General features: G+C 42.0%; 1 protein-coding gene across 5 annotated transcripts in view; it reads right to left on the minus strand.

Moving 5' to 3' along the window:
• The window catches only part of ST6GAL1 (ST6 beta-galactoside alpha-2,6-sialyltransferase 1), a 115,831-nt gene that overhangs the window by 11,169 nt on the left and 83,620 nt on the right, over window positions 1–21,042 (minus strand). For all 5 annotated transcript variants that reach the window (XM_070406601.1, XM_070406603.1, XM_070406602.1 and 2 more), the window contains 2 exons: window positions 17,630–18,287; window positions 8,628–8,725 (listed from right to left, as the gene is read on the minus strand). In XM_070406601.1, the coding sequence (XP_070262702.1) occupies window positions 8,628–8,725; window positions 17,630–18,236 (705 nt within the window). In that variant the 5' untranslated portion in view covers window positions 18,237–18,287. The remainder of the gene's footprint in view (window positions 1–8,627; window positions 8,726–17,629; window positions 18,288–21,042) is intronic.

A 21,042-nucleotide genomic window follows, 5' to 3' on the forward strand; every position in this document is an offset into this window, starting at 1 on the left:
ACGGCACCCAAAGGGGAAATGAGCTACTTGAGCTACTTGAGGCTAATGAAAAAGTAATTCATGAAACTAAGATGAGGTGGAGATAAATGCTAGCTTTATCCAGGAGAAACAGAAAGTGTCAGGGGCTGGGATCTGGTGGACAGAAAAGGGAGAAGCCACAAGCCCCCCCACCTCAATCTTAAATAGACATGGCTCTGAACTTACCACATTAATTCTGGCAGCCCTATGAGTGAGATTCAAAGAGTTGCATACAAAAAAAATAATCCTCAGAAGTGCTCAGGGAATTGGGGGACTGCTTTGAGTCTAACCCACTCTGTGGTCTTCAGTCACTTCCCCTCTCCAGACCTCAACTGCCTCATTTATAGGACACTACCATCCTCTAGGGCAGCTATCACCAACCTTTCAGACCTCACGGACCACCAGTGGTCCGCAGATCAACGGTTTGGGACCACTGCTCTAGGGTCCTTCCCAGGTGACCAGCAGTGCCCAGAGCACATCTCAGTCTGTCACTTTTTCAAGTGCAGCAGAAGGGACTTGGGAGAGAATAAAGCTCCTCTCAAATGCGCCTGTACTCACTCACATGCAGAGTCTGGCCTGAGTTCAGGGATCCTTGGGGACCTCTGGATGAGGAGAGAAAGTCACTGCCAGAGAAACAAGTCTCCAAGGAACACCTGCCAGGAAAAGGTTACCACAGGGAGATGGAGTGTTGTTGTTTTAGCAACCTGTTTAAAGTGACTTTTCCAGTCATAAAGTAATAAATACTGCCTGCAGAAAGTTAGAAAATACAATATACACACGTATCTATGTACATATAAAAGAAAATGATAACCACCCATAATTGCATTCTTCAGATCTTACCACTGCGACTATGTTGGTTTTTTCTGTTTTTGACTGATTTGTGTCCCCTGCCCCTCAAATTCTTATGCTGCAGCCCTAATCCCCATGTGACTATATTGAAGATAGGGTCCTCAGTGAGGTAATTAGGGTTGAATGAGCTCATAAGGATGAGGCCCAAACTGATAAAACTGATGTCCTTTTAAGAAAAGGAAGAGACACCCATGCACACAGAGGAAAGGCCATGGAAGACACTGAGAAAAGGCAGTCATCTACAAGGCAGAAACAGATCTCGACTTTGACAGCACCTCAATCTTGTACCTCTGGTCCCCCGAACTGTGAAAAAATAAATCTCTGTTGTTTATAGTAGTATTTTGCTACAGCAGCCTTAAGAAACTAATATGCTCTCTGGGCATGCGTGCATGCATAGACATTGATAAATCTTAACTATATAATCTAGACTTAGTGGTTATATTACTCAGACAACAGTCCAGATCAATGTCTCTTCATTGATTCTTCACATTTCCTAGCCCCAAATAGGCATGAAAAGAAAGCTCTAAGAGGTTATATAACTACCCAAGATCACAAAGCTAGGTAGGGATGGAGCTAGGATATCCACCAAGGTCTGTCTGATCTTTTCTGACCATGAGAGGCAGCTTTGATTACAAAATGGTAAGTGGGGAGGAACCAAGATGGCAGCATAGGTAAACGCCTGTACTTGCTGCCTCCCACAACCACATCAAAAATTACGACTAAAATACAGAACAACTATCATCCAGAACTGCAGGAAAGCTAGCTGAGTGGAAGTACTACTACTAGAGAGGTAAAGAAGAAAGCACATTGGGACTGGTAGGAGGTGCGGAGGCGTGGAACAGGCTGGTCCGGCACTTGGGTGTGCGGCTTTTTTAATCGGGAGGGAGATCACCTCTTTGAAGGCCACCTGGAGGAACAAGGAGTCCCAGCCACACCAGGGTTCCAGAGCTGGGGAAAGAAGTCCCTATGGGCAGTAAGAACTACAGGCTCTAAAAACGAGTGCGGATTGGGGCTGAGTGACACACAGGCTGCTATGAGACCCAACTGCTCCTCTTAAAAGAACTGAATTTACAAGCTCCTGCTTGCTCTGAGCTCCAGTGCCGAGCTCTGGGGGACCCAGACAGATACGGGGAGAAACTGGACTATCTGGCATCAGGGTAGGAATGCAGGGGTGGCTTTCTTCCAGATGGAAGTGCTCGCAGCAGTCATTGTTCCCATGCTGGGAACTCCCTGGTGCAGGGCTGACTGGCAGACATTTCTGTTCACTCTGTCCTGGAGATTCCCTGAGACACTGCCCCACCCAATTTACAACCCCACCCAAGCTGTGCACAGTGGCTTTTGCATATGAATGGCCTGTTCTTTCTCAGCCTACAACATGTCAAACAAGCTGCAGCTGGGTCAGGGAGCCCCAAAGCTATCAATAAAAGGCCCAAGGCTGGCACCAGCATCAGTTTGCCTTGCTTCACAGCTGGGACTCATCTGGGCACTTCCAAACCCAATGCAAAGAGGAGGAATCTGAAGATATCTCTGTAGCTCCTGCTGGGTGGCCCAAGGAAGTGGCTGACTTTCCACCTCCTGGGAGATTCAAGAGCCAGTGTACCCAGTGGTCAGTGTGAAACCATACCAGATTACAACTCTTCAGATCCATAAGTGACACACTCAAGGGGCAGACTCAATGAGCACCAAAGCCCCACTGCAGCAAGTCCTACCCCATAAGGGTGTCTTCTGCACAGCAGCTCTCCCACTGAAGTCGCAGCTGGTCCCTATAGCCAATTGGCCTGGAAGTCAATTTCTCCCAGTGATATCAACAGCAATCAAGGCTCAACTACAACAAGACTGTGCACACAGCCCACAAAGGGGTGCACCAAGAGGGTCCACCTCAGGTGATTGGGGAGGCTGAGCCACTGGCCCTATAGGACACCTAATACACAAGGCCACTCTATCAACTCAAGCTACCCAATACACAGAAACAAAAAAAAAAAGGAAACAAACACAGGGAAGCAGCCAGGATGCGAAGACAAAGAAACATGTCACAAATGGAAGAAATAGAAGAAAGCAAACTATTAGATATAGAGTTCAAAACCACAGTTATAAGGTTACTCAAGAATCTTCTAGAAACCTCCGAGGAACTTAGTGAGACCTTCAAGGATCTTAGTGAGAATGCCAAAAAAATGGAAAAGGGTCAGTCAGAAATTAAGCATACACTGACTGAAATAAAGAATAATATACAGGGATTCAACAGTAGACTAAAGGATCCCAAGAATCAAGTCAATGATTTGAAATATGAGGAAGCAAAAAACACCCACCCAGAAGAGCAAAAAGAAAAAAGAATCCAAAAATATGAAGATAGTGTAAGGAGCTTCTGGGACAACTTCAAGCATACCACCATCTGAATTATGGGGGTGCCAGAAGAAGAGAGAGAGCAAGATATTGAAAACCTATTTGAAGAAATAATGACAGAAAACTTCCCCTACCTGGTGAAAGAAATAGACTTACAAGTCCAGGAAGCACAGAGAACCCCAAATAAGAGGAATTCAAAGAGGACCACACCAAAATACATCATAATTAAAATGCCAAGGGCAAAAGACAAAGAGAGAATCTTAAAAGCAGCAAGAGAAAAACAGTTACCTACAAGGGAGTACCCATACGAATGTCAGCTGATTTCTCAACAGAAACTATGCAGGCCAGAAGGGAGTGGCAAGAAATATTTAAAGTGATGAATAGCAAGAACCTGTAACCAAGAATACTCTACCCAGCAAAGCTATCATGTAGAATTGAAGGTCAGATAAAGAGCTTCACAGACAAGAAAAAGCTAAAGGAGTTCATCACCACCAAACCAGTATTATATGAAATGCTGAAGGGTATTCTTTAAGAAGAGGAAAAAGAAGAAAAAGATAAAAAATTATGAACAACAAAGTGACAACAAATACAGATCTATCAACAAGTGAATCTAAAAATCAAATGAATAAAAAAATCTGATGAACAGAATAAACTGGTGAATGGAATAGAATCAGGGGCATGGAAATGGAACAGAATGACAATTCTCAGAGGGAAAGGGGTATGGGGGGTGTGCAGGAAGAGATTAGACAAAAATCTTATATGCATGTATGCAGTACCTATGGACACAGACAATAGGGTGGCAAGGCCTTGGGTGGTAACTGGGTGGTGGGGAGCTATGGGGGGAAAAAAGAGGGACATCTGTAATAATCTCAATAATAAAGATTTAAATACGTCAAAAAAAATGGTAAGTGATGAGAAAACAAAGTGTGTGTTCTGGCTGCCAGATTTGCAAATTTGCCAGAGTTGCAAAGCGAGTCAGTGCTATAGGAAGACGAACAAAAAGGTGGTCAGGCTTTGAGCCTTAAAGGAATGCCTGACGTGGTAAACTGGACCTGGACAAGACGTGCTCTAACAGGGAGAAGGGCACCACAAATTGAAAGCCCCCACAAACTTCAAATCAGAGGGGCCTGTAATTCTACCCTGCATCACAGGAAGTCATCAAAAGCAACTATAAAGTATTAGAGGAAGTAAATGTTGGAAAGTACTTAATGGCCAAGCAAAAGAAATTGATAGAATAAACTATGAAACTTATCCAGAAAGAAGTACTATTCAGCTATATTTAAGAATGAGAAAGATTTCTATGAACTGATGGGATTTCCAGAATATATTGGGAAAAAGCAGAATGTAAAGAATAGAATCCACTATATTTTGTGTAAGAAACAAGAGGAATTTAAAAAATGTGTATATATATATATATATATATATATATATATATATACACACATACATCTCAAGTTGTCTTTACAAATAGAAACACAAAAGAATAAATCAGAAAACAATAAAGTTGTTTTCTACCTATAAAGTGGTGTTGGTACAGGGTGGAAGGAATTTGGGAGGGGGTGACCCTTCTCTGAGTATACCTTTTAGAATAGTTTTGAATTTTGGAAGCATGTTATATTCTGCATATATTAAGACAAATGAAAAGAAAAATCTAAAACTGAAACAAAATGAATACAATTGGATTTCAAATGAATTCAATAATTTTGTGAAGAGAAACAGAAGGACTAATCCAGGTAACTTAGGTGCATATAATTTGACCACGTTACCTCAGTCTTGGGCGAGATGTGAGGAGAACTCCAAACAAATCCTGAACTCTCTTTGGCAGGTATGTTTTATGTAGAGATGTGTGAAGCAACTTGCAAAACATTTTAGATGTATTATAGATACGAGCAAATAAATAAATGTGCTGAGATTGTTAGAAGCACGATTCTCACGGTGAAAGGAGGGGCTCTTAGACAGTGACAGTATTTAATAAGTAGCAACAGCTATTATCTCAAGAAACGCCCCATTAAGTGATCTGTGAATGTCTGTTTAAAGTCCAGTCAGCACACACTATGGCCACACAGAGGACCTAGGTTTTCTCTCTCCAACCTAAGGAAGCCACTGGGCCTTCTTGTCCCATGGAGCTGCTGGGCACAACAAGGGCTAAACTGAGTCTAAAGAAACATTCTTACACTTAAAGTCAGAATCTAATTTATTTAAAGATGCCTGTTGAGCTATATATGGTTTTCCTGTTGACTCTCCTAATGATGCCTGGCACATGCACGCCTGAATAGATCTGCTGAAACTTCACAGCATGAGCCCCTTCTCTATAAAAAGCTATCTTCTCAATAAGAAAACCACCTTCTGTTTTCCGTTGCCCAGACTCAGCCCAGGTGCACAAAAGGCTGCCCTGTGCCATGAGGGAGGTGGGAGCTGCTGTCAGGAGGAACTCCCCAGCGTAGGGAGAGAATGAGCTTCTCCCAGGCAGCATTTAGGAAAGCAACAGCTATTCCCCCAGTGACTTCTGGGTGCCAGCTGCCCTCTGTGTGGGACTCACTTTGCTCAGTCATAGAAACAGAATAGCAGGGGGTAACCAACCAGGACAAAAGGTAGAGAAGGTAGACAATGAGGAAGGACAATGAAAGAAAGATGTCAGCCACAGATCAGTATCACAGGAAGCACTATCATGGAGCTGCCTGGGACAAAAGTGTTAAAGGAATAGCCAGAGGTGTAGGCCACCTATGGAAGGAGAGGAAGGAGGGTGGGTGTGCCTGAGGAGGACTGGGAAAGGCTTTCTTGAGTGTGGTCACCTCCTCTCAGCCCTGGCAGAGGGGACACAGCGATCTGGAGGTGTAGGGAAAGAATGCCGTGCTCAGTGAAAGACGATGCATTGTCTACAGAACACCCTTCTCTTCATCAGAGTCTGACTCTCCGGAAGCTGTTTTACAACTCTGTAAACTGCAGTTAACCAGAGACGTGCTCACTCAATCTTGCCCAGTAGTTTAGACTGACTGCCCCCGCCTCCTTCCCATCTCACAGAAAAAAGTTTCATTCCTTTGTTCTATTTTTACTTTTCCTCTGAATTGGTTAGAACATCTGCCTGGTTTTCTCATATGAATAAAATAGACTGCTTAACCTATGTTCATTTTTATATCTATACTAGTGGCCCGGTGCACGAAGTGGGGGTTCCCTCAGCCCAGCCTGCACCCTCTCCAATTGGGTACTCCTTGGGGGATATCCTACTGCCGGTTTAAGCCCGATCAGGCTTCCCTCTCACAATCTGGGACAACTGACTCCCAACCGCTGTCAGTGGTCCCAGACTATGGGACCTGATTGTGGGACCTGCCTGATCACCCCTAACTGCCTCTGCCTGCCTGATCGCCCCTAACTGCCCTCCCTGCTGGCCTGAACTCACCCTAACTGCTCTCACCTGCTGGCCGGATCACTCCTAACTGCCTCTGCCTGCCAGCCTGATCTCACCCACAACTGCTCCCCCTCCTGGCCTGGTCTCACCCCCAACTTCTCCCCCTCCCGGCCTGGTCTCACCCCCATCTGCCCTCCCCTTCTGCCTGATTGCCCCTAACTGCCTCTGCCTCAGCCCCACTACTATGGCTTTGTCTGGAAGGAAGTCAGACATCTGGAAGATGGCCGGTCGACCCATTCTAATTAACATATTACCCTTTTATTAGTATAGATGAGAATCATGATCTTACTTTTTTCTTAAAAATTATTATTTTAGTAGAAGTCTTATCTCCCTTCTTCTGGGTGCCTACCAAATGGTTCTAAGCCTGGAGAGATCATCTCTGCCAGGAGACAAGAGGCCCATTTGCCTGGGAGGTGGGAAGGCACAGTGATTTCCCAACAGACACAGGCGAGCTTCACACCATTTTCAGAGCACTTGCTGCTGCGCACCAGCCTGAGTGAAATGCTCCATGTTTATTAACTTCATTTGCTCCTACAAAGACCCTGCATGGTAACATCTCTTTTTCTCCTTTTCAAATAGAGGAACTGAGGCTCAGAAAGATAAGGCAATTTGCTGCAGTCTCTCATCTAGAAAGTGCTAAAGGACCAAAGTGCTATTTGACCAAAGTCTGTCTCTTACTTCCCAGGAAGCCTTACCTTGGCTTTAAATAAAGTTTCAGAATCTTTTTAGGATGGAGATTTAGTTCCTCACTGAACACCATGGAGAGATGCACAAGAAGCAGGCTGCATCCCCAATCCAAGAGAATTTTCAGAGCTCCTCCACGCTCCCTCTCTTTATTGCTGCTGCCTACTAATCACACTACCCCTAATCAAACAGAGCTTGATTTCTCTCTGAATTCATGCTCTCTATCTTCAGTGTAGCCAGCACGGCTTGGAAATTCTACTCCATTCTACCGGTTAGCTCCTTCTTCCACTCTCCCCAAAGACAATTTCAAAACCTTCTAGGCTTAAGCCTCCTCTACTGAAACCTCTGTCCCCCTCAGTCTCCCTCCTACATGGCCTTGCATCTTAGTTTGCAGAGAAAACAGAAGCCCTTTCATGCTTCCATTACAAGCTCCCCGCCCATTCTTCTTCTTTCTGACTCCCTCCTGCTGGGGTTAATCCTGGGCTGGGCTTTGGATCAACCCCCTCTACCCCTTCACTTTCTTCTCTCCTCTTTTTCATATAATCAGTTTCTCACTCTACTGAGTAGTTTCTCCTTATTGAGTTAATTTTTTTATTGTGGTAAAATATACATAAAATGTAGTCACACTGTTGTACAACCAGCACCACCAGCCATCTCCAGAACATTTTCATCTTTCCATATTGAAACTTTGTGCCCATTAAACAATAATTCCTCCCTCTCGCCCAAGCCCTGGAAATCACCATCCTACTTTCTGTCTCTATGAATAGACTACTCTAGGTACTTCTTATAAGTGGAATCATACAATATTTGTCCTTTTGTGACTATCTTCCCATTGACTGTTAAACATATTCAATTCTCTCCAATCTAAAAAATTAAAATAACAAAATCTGGTTCTGGGTCCATCAACTCTCCACAGTGATTGCCCTATTTCTCTGCCTCTCAGAGACAAATGGCCTTCCCTACGCTGTTGCCTCTCCTTGAAAAGTTCTTGAACCATCCTTCTTGTCTTCTTCTCTCCCTCCTCACTTTTCCTGACTTCCTTGACTAGGGAAAATTTACCTCTTATGGACTCTGCTAGCATCTTGACCCTCTCCTTTACGGTTCTCAATTACAACTTTAAATTTCTTTGTATGACTATTTGATTGTATCAGTTAGTACATGAAAACAAGTCCAAGTCTGTTTTGCTCACCATTCTATCCTCCATACCCATTTCACACATAAATATTAGAGTAGCTAACATTTACTGACATATGTGCCAGATACTTCTTGCTTGGCATGGATTGTCTCACTTATTCTTCAAAACAACCCTACCTGCATGAAGAAATTTTACCTGAGAGTTCATCAGGCGAATGGTGGTTTTCATGCCCACATCCTGTTGAAAGTTGGCTGTAGGTGCCCCATTAAACCTCAGGACTGCATCATGATCATCTATAAACCAAGGAAACAAGAAGTGATGAGTACCAGCAATATGCAGAAAGAGAAAAGTTGTGGGGGAGCGAGAATAATACTTCCCAATCTTTATCCCATTGTGGTACACAGGGAGAAGTTATCATTTTCGTATGGTGCAATTGGGTAAAGTTCATAGATAGAGATGACTACCTGTCTGCCTGGTCACTACAAGAGCTAAAGAAGTCCACATCATGGCATTCCTGAAAACTATTCAATAATACCAGTATGTTTAGGCACAGTGGAAAAGTGAACAGGTCCAGTGGAATCACTATTCTAGTTACCAAAGAAGCAAAACCAAATACTCTTTTGGCATTGCCACTTCTATCACTGTCAGACAAATGAAGACACACCATAGTTCAGTCTAACCTACAAGTGCAAAGCACCCCATAGCACTCTTAAAAGCTTGCAGTGCCCAGCAAATGGGAGGGATTCCCTGTGGCATCCAAGACTACATCTAAGTGTTCCATTTAGGAATCTGAAAAGTCACAAACAACCCAGGAAAAGTCACAAACAACCTGGTGGTGGCAGAGAAGGGACAGAAGAGCTAAATTAAACCCCATTTTTTCTTTTTTTCTTAAAAAAAAAAAAGCTCTTTTTAAGAAACAATGTCCTAAATCTAGCCAAGATCAAACAGACCATCTTTAAAAAATCTACTCATTCCCTGGCTCTCATCTATGCAGCTGTTAAAGCAGAGTTTGCAAGACTTGGAGAAGTTGACTGGCATTGACCAATTCCATGGGAGAGAGAACTAATGACTTTTAAGATTCATCCCAACCCTAAGCCTCTGTGATCCTATGAAAGTTCATCCCAACTGTACTTGATTAAGCAAGTTTGGGTTCACCACTAAAATCTGCACAGATTTGGAGGTCAACCCAATCCTCCATGGTTCTATTTCTCTGCATGTGGGTTTATTTTGGGTGTTTATCTACAAAGGTGACATCAGGAGGAAGGGAGTAGATGTGGGCATGTAACTCAAAACAAGATGATCTGAAAGGAGACTACCCACAGAATTAAGGGGTGAAAGCTTCTTCCTTTATTTCAATTCTAACATTCTTGCAAAAACCTCAGGAATCTAGACCTATCTTTCACAACAACCCTATTATCCATCCTTGGACAAAGTCTTACCAGAAGCACTTGAAAGTTGCATGACAAGTGCATAGTCCAAACTTTCTTTATCAGCTTACAGAGCAGGCACACTGAACTACAAACAGAACAGGAGGTACATCTTTACAAAACTGTCAGCAGTTTTGTCAAAATCAATCCCTGGTTTCACAGGTGACTAGTAGTAATCACACTAGAAATGCAGATCCAACAGAAACTTCACTCAGTGAACTTTCCTGTTTCACAGATGGTAGTAAGTTGAGGGTCCCATTAGGAAAGAAGTACTCAAATTATTCAATCAAGTGTTGAATAAAAGGACTATTTACAAAGTTGTAGGTAGAGTTTAAGGAAATCGGCAAGGAATGGAGCAATACCCCAGGGTTGGCAACAGCAGGAAACCATTACTAACCCTACAGCTAATGTGGCAAGAGAAGCAGTAGGCCACCTGTTTGGAACTGTGGACTTTAAAATACAGCTACTGTTAATGTACTGCCAGCAAGAAAGAAATCAATACCCCAACCTCTCTTTCATTCTTTCTGCTGATTTCTAGACCCTGAAGGGGAAAGAGGAAGAGCAGGACTCAGAGACAGCGAGGGCTGTTTGAAAAGGGCTGAGGCTTTCAGTGAAGGGGAAGAAGCAGCCTGTGGTTACTCTACCTCAAGAGACCCTGGGAGAAAGATAGCCTGACCTCACTTCCCTTCTTCTCAGTTTCATACCAGTACCTCTATTGTCCAGCCCCAATAAAAGTCAGAGTGTGAGGAAGCCCAGTTGACACAGTGCCAAATTTTAATTTCCCAGGCCACAGAGTCAGACACAAAGAGTAGAGTGGATTTAGCAGGGCAAAAGGAGCACAGGAGGCTGAGAATAGATCCTTGGTGCCCACCATAACAAAGGAGAATTTTGTGTTCCTTCAATAAATACATAGTCCTAGGTGCTGAAGACAGTGGCTGTGAGCAAGAAAGATAAAGTCCTTGCCTGCAGAGATCTCGTGATCTACTGCAAGGAGAAAAACAGTAAAGAAGCACAACGACCAGTACTCAAGATAATTACCAATTGTAATTAATACTATGACACAAATAAACTGAGCTGTGTAACAGAGACCCTTTGAAATCTTCTTCAGATAGGGTGATGTTTCAGGGAATGCCTCTAGCTGAGACCCAAAGTCTGGCTGGGCCTGAGAAGGGCCCGGGGAAGTACATTTTGACCAGATGACGCAGCAGTGTAAAGACCCAAAGAGTGCAAGGATTTGGCTGGTGACCATTTTATGCACAGAACATAACTGACTATAAGATTTAACAGAATCAGCTCATTAATAAATTCATAAATACATGAAAGTTTATTGCCTTCAGATATAGTAACTCCAAATAGATGAAAATTGTGGCAAAAGAAATTTCATCACAATTTGGACCAAACATTTTTTATATTTTCAAATTAGCTTAATGAATTATATAACTACTAGAGGCCCAGCACATGATATTGCATGGCCCCACCCACCCGCCCACCTGCCCACCGGGCTCACAGCTGCAGCCGTGTTTTCAGCTGTGTTCGCAGCCACGCTCACAGCCGTGCCCACCAGCCCGCCACGCCCGCAGCCGTGCTCGCAGCTGTACTCACAGCTGTGCCCGCCTCGCCATGCCTGCCCCACCCACCGCTCCACCGCACTTGCACTCTGCCCACCCTTCCACCACCCTGCCTGCCTGCCAGCCTCCAGCCTTGCTGTGATTGGAGCCTGTGGGCCACAGGGGAGGGCCCGGGAGGTGCCCCATGCACCTCATGGTGACCAGTCGTTTGGTCATTTTGGTCGTGACACCTCTTGGCCTTTTATAACTATGACTAGAGGCCCAGTGCACGGATTCATGCACCGGTGGAGTCCCTCGGCCTGGCCTGCACCCTCTCGCAATCCAGGACCGCTCGGGGGATGTTGGAGGCCTGGTGCACAGATTCAGCCCGATCCCCGCAGGCCAGGCCAAGGGACCCCTCCGGTGTTCGAATCCATGCACTGTGCCGGTTTTGGCCCCATCCCTGCAGGCCATGCCAAGGGACCCCACAGGTGTGGAATCAGTGCACCAGGTCCCTAGTATGCATAAAATATCTTTGGTTAATCTCTTCTTGCTCTCTCCCTTCCCCTTCCCTCTGAGATTCATCAGTCTGTTACATGTTTCCATGCCTGTGCATTGAGCGTCTGTCCTGATGGTCAGTGCACATCATAGCTACTGGTGAAACGGTCGCTTAAGCTTTTATGCATGGAGATAGATTTGTGGAAGACTGCATTCAGAGTCTGGTTATGGAAATTAGATATGTAGGTCACAGTGGCCAACTATGGCCCATCGGCCAAATATAACCAAACCTCTGTTTCTGTAAAGTTTTACTGGAACCCAGTCAAGCTCATTCATTTACTACTGCCTATGGCTGCTTTTGCATTACAACAGCAGAGGTGAGTCGTTGTGAAAAATACTGTATGTTTTTAAAACTAAAAATATTTCATCTCTGGTCATGTATGGAAAACATTTTCTGAGCCCTGACATAAACAATCATGCTCTCTGAGCTCCTCAGTCTAAGGGCTCACTCTGCCAAAGAACTCATCTGCCCAAATTCCATACCCCTCTGCCTTCCATTGCATGGTCCACTCCTGGTTTTCCTCCAGTTCTTCTCACTGGCCTTTTGTGGTGTTTTTCAGGAGGGGGCGTAGAATGGGAGGGGATGGCCTGGTCCTGTTTTTGCCCTGTCCTTTATATGTAAACTATTTTCTAGGTTTTCTCATCAGTCCTCTTTCCTGGACCACAACTATCACCTCGATACAAATGACCCCTAAATCTGACTCTTCTCAAAAGCCTATATCCAATTGCATAGATGTCTGTCCACTTGAGACTCAGCACATCCAATACCCTGTGCTCACCAGAAACATGCTGCCCTATGATATGTTATAGCCAGCTCCCAGGCTGGAAATTCCAGCTCCTGTCTCTCAATCAAGGTCATTTCTAGTTAGACACCAAGTTTTATGTTTTCTACCTCATGATGCCTCTCAAATCACACCTGCTCTTTCCACTGCCACTACCACTGCTTGAACAGGCCTGGCCCATCTCACCTGGATGTGGCAATAGTCTCTGATAAGGGAGAGATGAGATAGCAGTGCCCATAGAGAAGGGGACTCAGAGAAGTGAGAAATCTCTCTAAATGTACATTATCCCATCTGTCACTTGCTCAAAAACCTTCTACATCTCTCCATGACTTTAGAAATGAACACCGCTCCCCCCCACACAAAAAAAAGAAAGAAATGAAACCCAAAGTCCTTATTGTGACATTCAACATTCTCTAAGAGCTGAGCCCTGACCATCATCCTGGCCTCATTCCTCAGTCCTCTATAGCCCATGAGAACCCACATCCCAGCCAAACAGGATTATCTGTGATGCCCTAATACACTCTGTACTTTTTTCCCTGCAGCCTCTGCTTCTCTTGCTTTTGCCTCCACTCGAATGCTCTTTTTTCCTCTAGGAGAGCAAGTAAGCAAGAACATCAAGGGATTTTTTTCTTAACCTGACAAGGGATACATCATACCAATGTTTTTTTATAAAACTACAGTCACTGTGAGGCACAAGAGCAAAAGGACTAAGTATGATGACCTTTGAGTCAATGACTGGGTTTCAAGTCCCAGTCTGCTGTTAACCAGTTGTATTACCTCTTTAGGCCTCAACACTTTAGGTCATCAGTAAAATGGGAACAATAATCATACATACCTCCCAGGATGGCTGAGAAGATGAAAAGAGCAAGCAAGGCATGTTAGACACACAGCAGGTGCACAATAAGCATCACTCCTTTGGTTATAACATTAAAAAATATGCTATTGTTTGAAATTAAAATTCAAACAAATCTATGATTCTTTACATGTACTAGTATACCTATAAAAAATGATTGAAAATGACTGAGCCCCCCACTGGCTGGTTTGTGGGACTGCTAGAGACACAGTATATTATTACAATCCCTCTGGTAAATAATTTTGCAATGGACAAAAAAAAGGAGCCATAAAACTTATCTTACTTTGATTTTCTAGTCTCATTCCTGAGGTTATTTCCCTTTGGAGGGCAGGAGTAATTACATGTTATCTACTCCAAAACCGTGTCAGCAGTACTATGTGTAAGAGCAAGTCATTTGAAACCATCTGATATGTTCATTAGTTAGGAACAAGCTAGGCAAATCCCAAGAATAGCGGAAAGGCTTTGGGCCTGGCATGCTGCCTGTTACTCACAGGCCTTCAACAAAAGGCCTTTCCTTTCCTTTTTCTCTTTATAGTCTATGTTCCTATTTAGTATTGTTGATAAATCCATGAATGAATAAATGAATAAATGAATGAACTGCCTAAAATATATGTTAAACTAAATGCCCAGAGGATATATCTTTAAAAGGCAGAACATTTAAAGACTACCATGCAATTTTTTTATCTCTCAGGATCAAAGTGCTTCCATGTAATACATATTTAAAATTATAACTACAGACTATAGAAACAAATTATTTTAATTAACATTAAATCACTCCACATTTTTACGAGTGCATAAAAATAAATAGCACAGTTCCGCTTCCTAAAAGTTATCAGACTCTGCCTTAAACTTCAACACAATCCCAGCCAGGCTGACATTGATGACTTGCCATGAAGAAGAGGATCAGCTAACACCTGGAATGTTCTAAATATTACCATGTAGAGCAAAAATGGGGACAAAAGAAAGTCATTGAGTTCCATTATGGATGAACAAAAACCAATCACATATAGTTTCTAGAGAATGCAGTCCAAAAGAAACCAAAAAAGCAAAAGTCGAGGTGGGGCTGGTTATCTTGGCAGCTGTTATTAGTAAGTGCTGCCTATTTGGGGAGGTACAAAATGTGATCTCATCATTTCTTTCTGCTCTAGAGAATCCAATTTGGGTCTATTTTTCTTCCCTTTGAGAGCTTGTGCTTGGTTCAAGACCATTTTTCCTGGCAGTAATATGCAAGAAATAAAAAAGGAGACATATGACCTCACCTGCTCCAGTACCTTCCAGAGGCTGAAAGAGAGCAACATTTCCTGTGCTTTGTTTTCGTTAGCCTGATTCATTTCACAATAATGGAAAACACATTCCCTCAAAATAAGGGAACTACGAAGTCTTGAATAAACCTGAGGCTCTGTGTTGTACACATTTACCAGCATGGATAGACTTTCTATCTTTATTAATTATAAAGGATTCTAAGAAAAGCAAATTTATATATTCCAACCAGTTACTTTTCATCTTTTTTGGGATTGCATACCCTCTGAGAAGCAACTGAAAGCTATGGACTTTTTTCCTAGAAAATGCAAATTGACTTACACACACCCTATACATACCTTATCCACAGATATTTTTGCAAGCATTTTAGGGATTCATAAATCCCCTGAAGGTAGTCCACAGTACTGAAATTAAAAATTCCTATCATTATTTGCAGACGACATAGAACTATATAAAGAGAACCCTAAAAATTCTACTAAAAAACTATTGAAACTGATCAATGAATTCAGTAAAGTAGCAAGGTACAATATAAGTATTCAGAAATTGGTTGCATTTTTATACACCAAAAATGAATTATCATAAAGAGATATTGGGAAAACAATCTCATTCACAATTGCATCAAAAAAACAACCTCGGAATAAATTTAACTAAGGACATAAAAAACTTGTACTTGAAAAATAAGACATTGAAGAAAAAAACTGAAGAAGATACAAATAAATGGAAGCATATACCATGAATAAGAAGAATTAACATTGTTAAAATGTCCATACCATCCAAAGCAATCCATAGATTCAATGGAATCCCTATCAAAATACCAATGGTATTTTTCACAGAACTAGAACAAATAATTATAAAATTTATATGGAACCACACAAAGCCCTGAATAGCTACAGCAATCTTGAGAAAAAAGAACAAGTATCACACTACCTGATATCAAACTATATTTTCAAGACTATAGCAATCAAAATGTCATGATACTGGAATAAAAACAGAAACATAGATCAACAGAACAGAATAGAGTGCTCAGAAATGAACCCATACCTATATGGTCAATTAACCTATGACAAAGGAGGCAAAAATATACAATGGGGTAAAGACAGTCTATTCAATAAATGGTGTTGGGAAAACTGGACAAATACATGCAAAAAATAAAACGAGGCCACCTTCTTATATCATATACAAGAATAAACTCAAAATGAATTAAAGACCTAAATGTAAGACTTGAAACCTTAAAACTCCTAGGAGAAAACGTAAACAGTAAACTCTATGACTTTGCTCTTAAAATATTTTTTATATATCTCCTAAGGCAAGGGAAACAAAAGAAAACATAAGCAAATGGATTTACATCTAACCAAAAAATTTTTGCACAGTAAAGGAAACCATAAGTAATCACAGACACCTATCGATTGGGGGAAGATATTTGTAAATGATATATCCAATAAGGGTTTAATATCCAAAATATATAAGGAACTTATATAACTTAACACCAAAAACAAATAAACAAACCAAAAAAAACCCAATCCAATTAGAAAATGGGCAGAGGACCTGAATAGACATTTCTCCAAAGAGAACATACAGATGATCAATAGATATATGAAAAGATGCTCAACATCAATAATCATCAGAGAAATACAAATTAAAACCATGAGATATCATCTCATACCTGTCAGAACGTCAATCAATAAATCAACAAAGAGTAAGTGTTGGCAAAAATGTGGAGAAAAGGGAACCCTTATGCACTCTTGGTGAGACTGCAAACTGGTGCAGCCACTATGAAAAACAGTATGGAGAGTCCTTATAAAATTAAAAACAACTCTGCAATTTACTTCCAGCTATTTATACGAAGAACACCAAAATACTAATTTGAAAAGACATATGCACCGCTACATTCATTGCAGTAGCCAAGATATGAAAGCAGATGATGGATAAAGAAGATGTGGTACATAAATACAATGGAATATTACTTGGTCATTAAAAAAATGAAATCTTAGCATTTGTGACAATATGGATCAACCTAGAAGGTGTTATGCTAAGTGAAATAAGTCAGACAGAGAAAGACAAATACTATATGATTTTAGTTATATGTGAAGTCTAAAGAACAAAATAAACAAACAAAACAGAAACAGACTCATAGATACAGAGAACAAACTGAGGGTTTCCAGATGAGATGGGATTAGGAAACTGGGTAAAAAAGGTGAGGGTATTAAGAAGTAAAAGTTGGTAGTTTCAAAATAGACATGGGGATATAAAGTACAGTATAGGGAATATAGTCAATAATGCTATAATAACTATGTATGGTGACAGGCGGGTACTAGGAACAATAATAATTCCTGTTCTAATTTATTCTTTTCAAACAGAAAAATTTAAAATTACTTAGGTAGTTTGAGCCAAAAGAGACAACCTACACATTTCAGAACCTGAAGATAAAGTAGAGATCTCTCCTTCAATTATTTTTAAATGTCAATTATAACATTTTGTTTCTTTGTATCAGTAGAACTCTCTTTTCAAATAAAATTTTCAGAACACTAATATTCAAAACAGATAAAAATAAAGCTATTCTAATTGATAAAGATGCAGGCGGCTGGATCCCCATCCTTTTAGCTGCCCCTGAGGCACCTCTGGCTCACCAGCAATTGAAAAATACTGACCTGGGCCTGCTCTGCTAGTCCATAGAGACTTACCACAGTCTCCGGTCTTGTCTGTGCCCAGCTACTCCAAATGAGGCAACAATCTCATGTTCAGATAACAATCTTAACACCAAAGAACCCACCTATTTCTTTGCCCAGTTGAGAGGACTTCAGAGATCCTGCTGATGAGACGACAGCACACCTGCCCCATGGCCCAGCCTTGGTCCTAATGTTCTCCTTGGGCAGGAAACCCTCCCATTCAGAAGTATTGAAGGGAAAATCTGTGGCCTCTACCATGGACACGTTCACTTGGTCCCGAAGGTGGCAGCGCAGGGCCTCTGCACTGAGCTTGATACCAGGCCCTGGTCCCTTGTAGGACACATTGTACTTGTTCATGCTCAGATAATTCCTCCAGATCTTCCGCAGCCTGGGGATAATGTTTTTGGAAGAGCTGTCTTTGTTCCACACCTGGAAGACGGTCTCTAGCTTGGTCTTGGCTGGATTCTTAGGACTGCCAACGGCCTGGCTGCCCCGGTGGGGGTCCTGGGTTTTGCTTGAAAGTGCAGTCTGGGAACCAGACCACAGGGCAAGTTTCTCCAGGCCCCTCATCATTTGGAATTGCTTGGTTTGCAATTTAATGGAATCATCATAACTCCCTTTCTTCTTCTCCTTCCACATACAGATGACTGCAAACAGGAGAAAGACCAGCACACAGCAGCTGAATTTTTTCTTCAAGTTGGTGTGAATCATAATGAAGGATGCATTCAAGGGAGCCACTCTGTTCTGAGCAGGAAAACAAGCCTAAAAAAGTAAGATAAGGCAAAAAAAATGATGTAAAGGAAATCGACAAGTGTGACTGGCAAGAGGCAGGGTGACAGGCCGAGCAATGGATTTAGAGTGACAAGATTTGAATTCCACCAGGTCTGCAGCTGTCAAAAAAGAAAAAAAACATCCCTCTCAGTTTGGGTTTTGAATGTAGAGAACAGTCCTCAGACACTCCCTTCCTGTTTGTGTTCTCTGTGATTCCTCTTTATACTCTGAATCTTAGTTTCCTCTTGTCTTGGTCTAGCTCCCCAACTGCACTCTGCACTCCCTGAGGTCAGGAATCACATCTCAGGAATCATTAGGTTCCTAGGGCCTTACACCACCTGTTAATTAAGGCCTGCATGCTTGAAAAATAGAAGAAAAGAAAGAGCAGGCTAACTGGTCTAAATCACAACAACCCAAACTCTCTAAAATCCTAAGGGGCTCAGAATCCTAAAATTACCAGAAAGAGATCTCTCACCACAGACAGTGCCTCAAGAGTCTAAGCGGTGTTGGACTCCAGAGTGAGAAGAAGAGCTAGGGTTAGCTTCACGACAGAACACTAAAGTTTTATGGAGTGCCTTGTGAGAGTGCTATCAAGTGTTGGGAAGCTGGCTGACCTCACGGTAAAGGATAGGAAATCTTGGTAAGATAGCAGATAAGTGACCAATTCAGGAAATGAAGCACACAAAGATGAATTAAGCACACAAGATGTTATTTTATTTAAAGTCACCATAAACCAGGGCCACTGATATACAACTCCAGCAAGGAATATATATATATATATATATATATATATATATATATATATATATATATATATATATCAGTCTAATATGAAGACATCCCCTGAGCTGTGCAGAGGCCCTGACCATCACTAGCCACAGTATTCTGATCTCCATTTTATAGATTAGCCATCTGAGGCTCTGAGAGGTTAAGAGGTGCCTAGGATCATAGAGCCGAGTAAGATCCAAGTCCAAGTGGACTTGATTCCATAATCCATGTCCTTTTTACTACTTCCTGTACAGGACTGCCGAAGTTCTGGGAAATTGATTTCACTAAGAAAATAGAGCCTGAATAGTCCCTTTTATATTTGGGTAAAGAATTACTTTGCTTACCCAGAATTTATTGTGTAACTGAATGGAAGATGAAAGCACTTTGACCTCAAACAGTGTCTGTATCTTTTGAAAAACATCAAACTCATTCCTAACTAAATGGGCGTATTAACCATAATGAGCGGAAGGAATCACCCCTAGGCTTTGGCTAACCCTCTACAGATCTACAGTCCCTTCCTTACAAAGAGAGAGATTTCAAACTTGAAATCAAGAAATGATGGAGAGGGCTTGTCACATTATCAGAAAACTAAGAAACTCAATTTTCCTCAGACCCCAACACAGCCAAGCACATGACTATGACAGCTGCAGAATCAGAGAAGGGAAAGTAGCATTTAAGAAGTCCCTACAATCTCTCATTTAATTTTTACCATAACACAATGGGATATATCAGTAGTTCCCAACGTGGGGCACATGCCCCACAGGGGGCAATTTGATTTTTAAGGGGCGCAATTCGAGAATGAGTTATTAACAGTGAATTTTTTTGCATTTCTTATGGTTCTGGGGCCTCATATACAGAATATAAATATATAGTGTGACATATTTATGCATTTCAGTTCTCCATTATGTTTCGAAACTTTGCTATTCTTTTATATCACTTCATATTATAATTATTTTTTTAACAATTTCTTAGTGATTTCTTCCTTAGTACTTCAACTGTCCTTTCATTCTTTTGTTTTTCTCTTTCATGGATGACATGTTCCTTGGAAGCTTGTTTAGATGAAGTTAATGGCCTTTTAGGTTTCCTCCACGTGAACTGGAGTTCACTTTTTGAATAGTAAGAATTATATATCATAGGGAAGGGGCACCAGGATTTTAGAGATGCTTAGGTGGGACATGGCCAAAAAAAGGTTGGGAACCACTGAGGTAGATATTAAATACCCCATTTGAGGAAATGAAGAAACTGAAGCTTAGCACAGGGCTTCCCCAAAGTCAATAACTAATCAGTGCTAGAACCGGGATTCCAACCCAGGTCTCTCTGATCCTAAAAGTTTATTTGCACTAAAAGGACAGGCATCTATAATAATAAAAGCATAATTTGCCAATTAGACAGATGACCTTCTGGACAATCCGGGGCTGCGAGGAGAGCCTGGGTCCCAGGTGCCTGCTGACATCCTGGGTGCCTGCTGGTGGCCGGAGGGAAGCCCAGGTCCCAGGTTCCAGAGGGAAGCCAGTGCTGGCAGCTGGGGGAAGGAAGGTCTACTCTTGCACAAATTTCATGCATCGGGCCTCTAGTTTGTGATAAAGGGCAGTGAAAAGTAAATGTTGACCAAACAGGGTCACTAGCGAGACAACTCAATCTGCCTGACAATCACAGGAAACTACCCTTACCATCAGCACCTCAGCAGTCATTACCTGTGTGCACAGTTTACCACTCAGGCAGCCCTTTCACAGTAAATGTACTTATGAGACCTAGTATAGCCCTGTGAGATAAGAAGGGAAATTTTTATTAGTACCATTTACAGCTGAAAAAACAGATTTTTTTTTTAATGTAAATAATTTTCAATGTGGCATGAGTGATTTGGAAATAGTGGAATTGGAAGTTAACTTTTCTATGGATGAGTGAAATGAAACAGAAGGTAGGGAGGCGGGCCCTGATTCACTGTCTGGAGACTAGAGAGTCAGAAAGGGCTGGTGTT

This window comes from Myotis yumanensis, unplaced genomic scaffold, assembly GCF_028538775.1.
Source record: "Myotis yumanensis isolate MYYU_CA2020_CCGP unplaced genomic scaffold, mMyoYum1.0.hap1 SCAF_2, whole genome shotgun sequence".
Lineage (NCBI taxonomy): Eukaryota > Metazoa > Chordata > Mammalia > Chiroptera > Vespertilionidae > Myotis > Myotis yumanensis.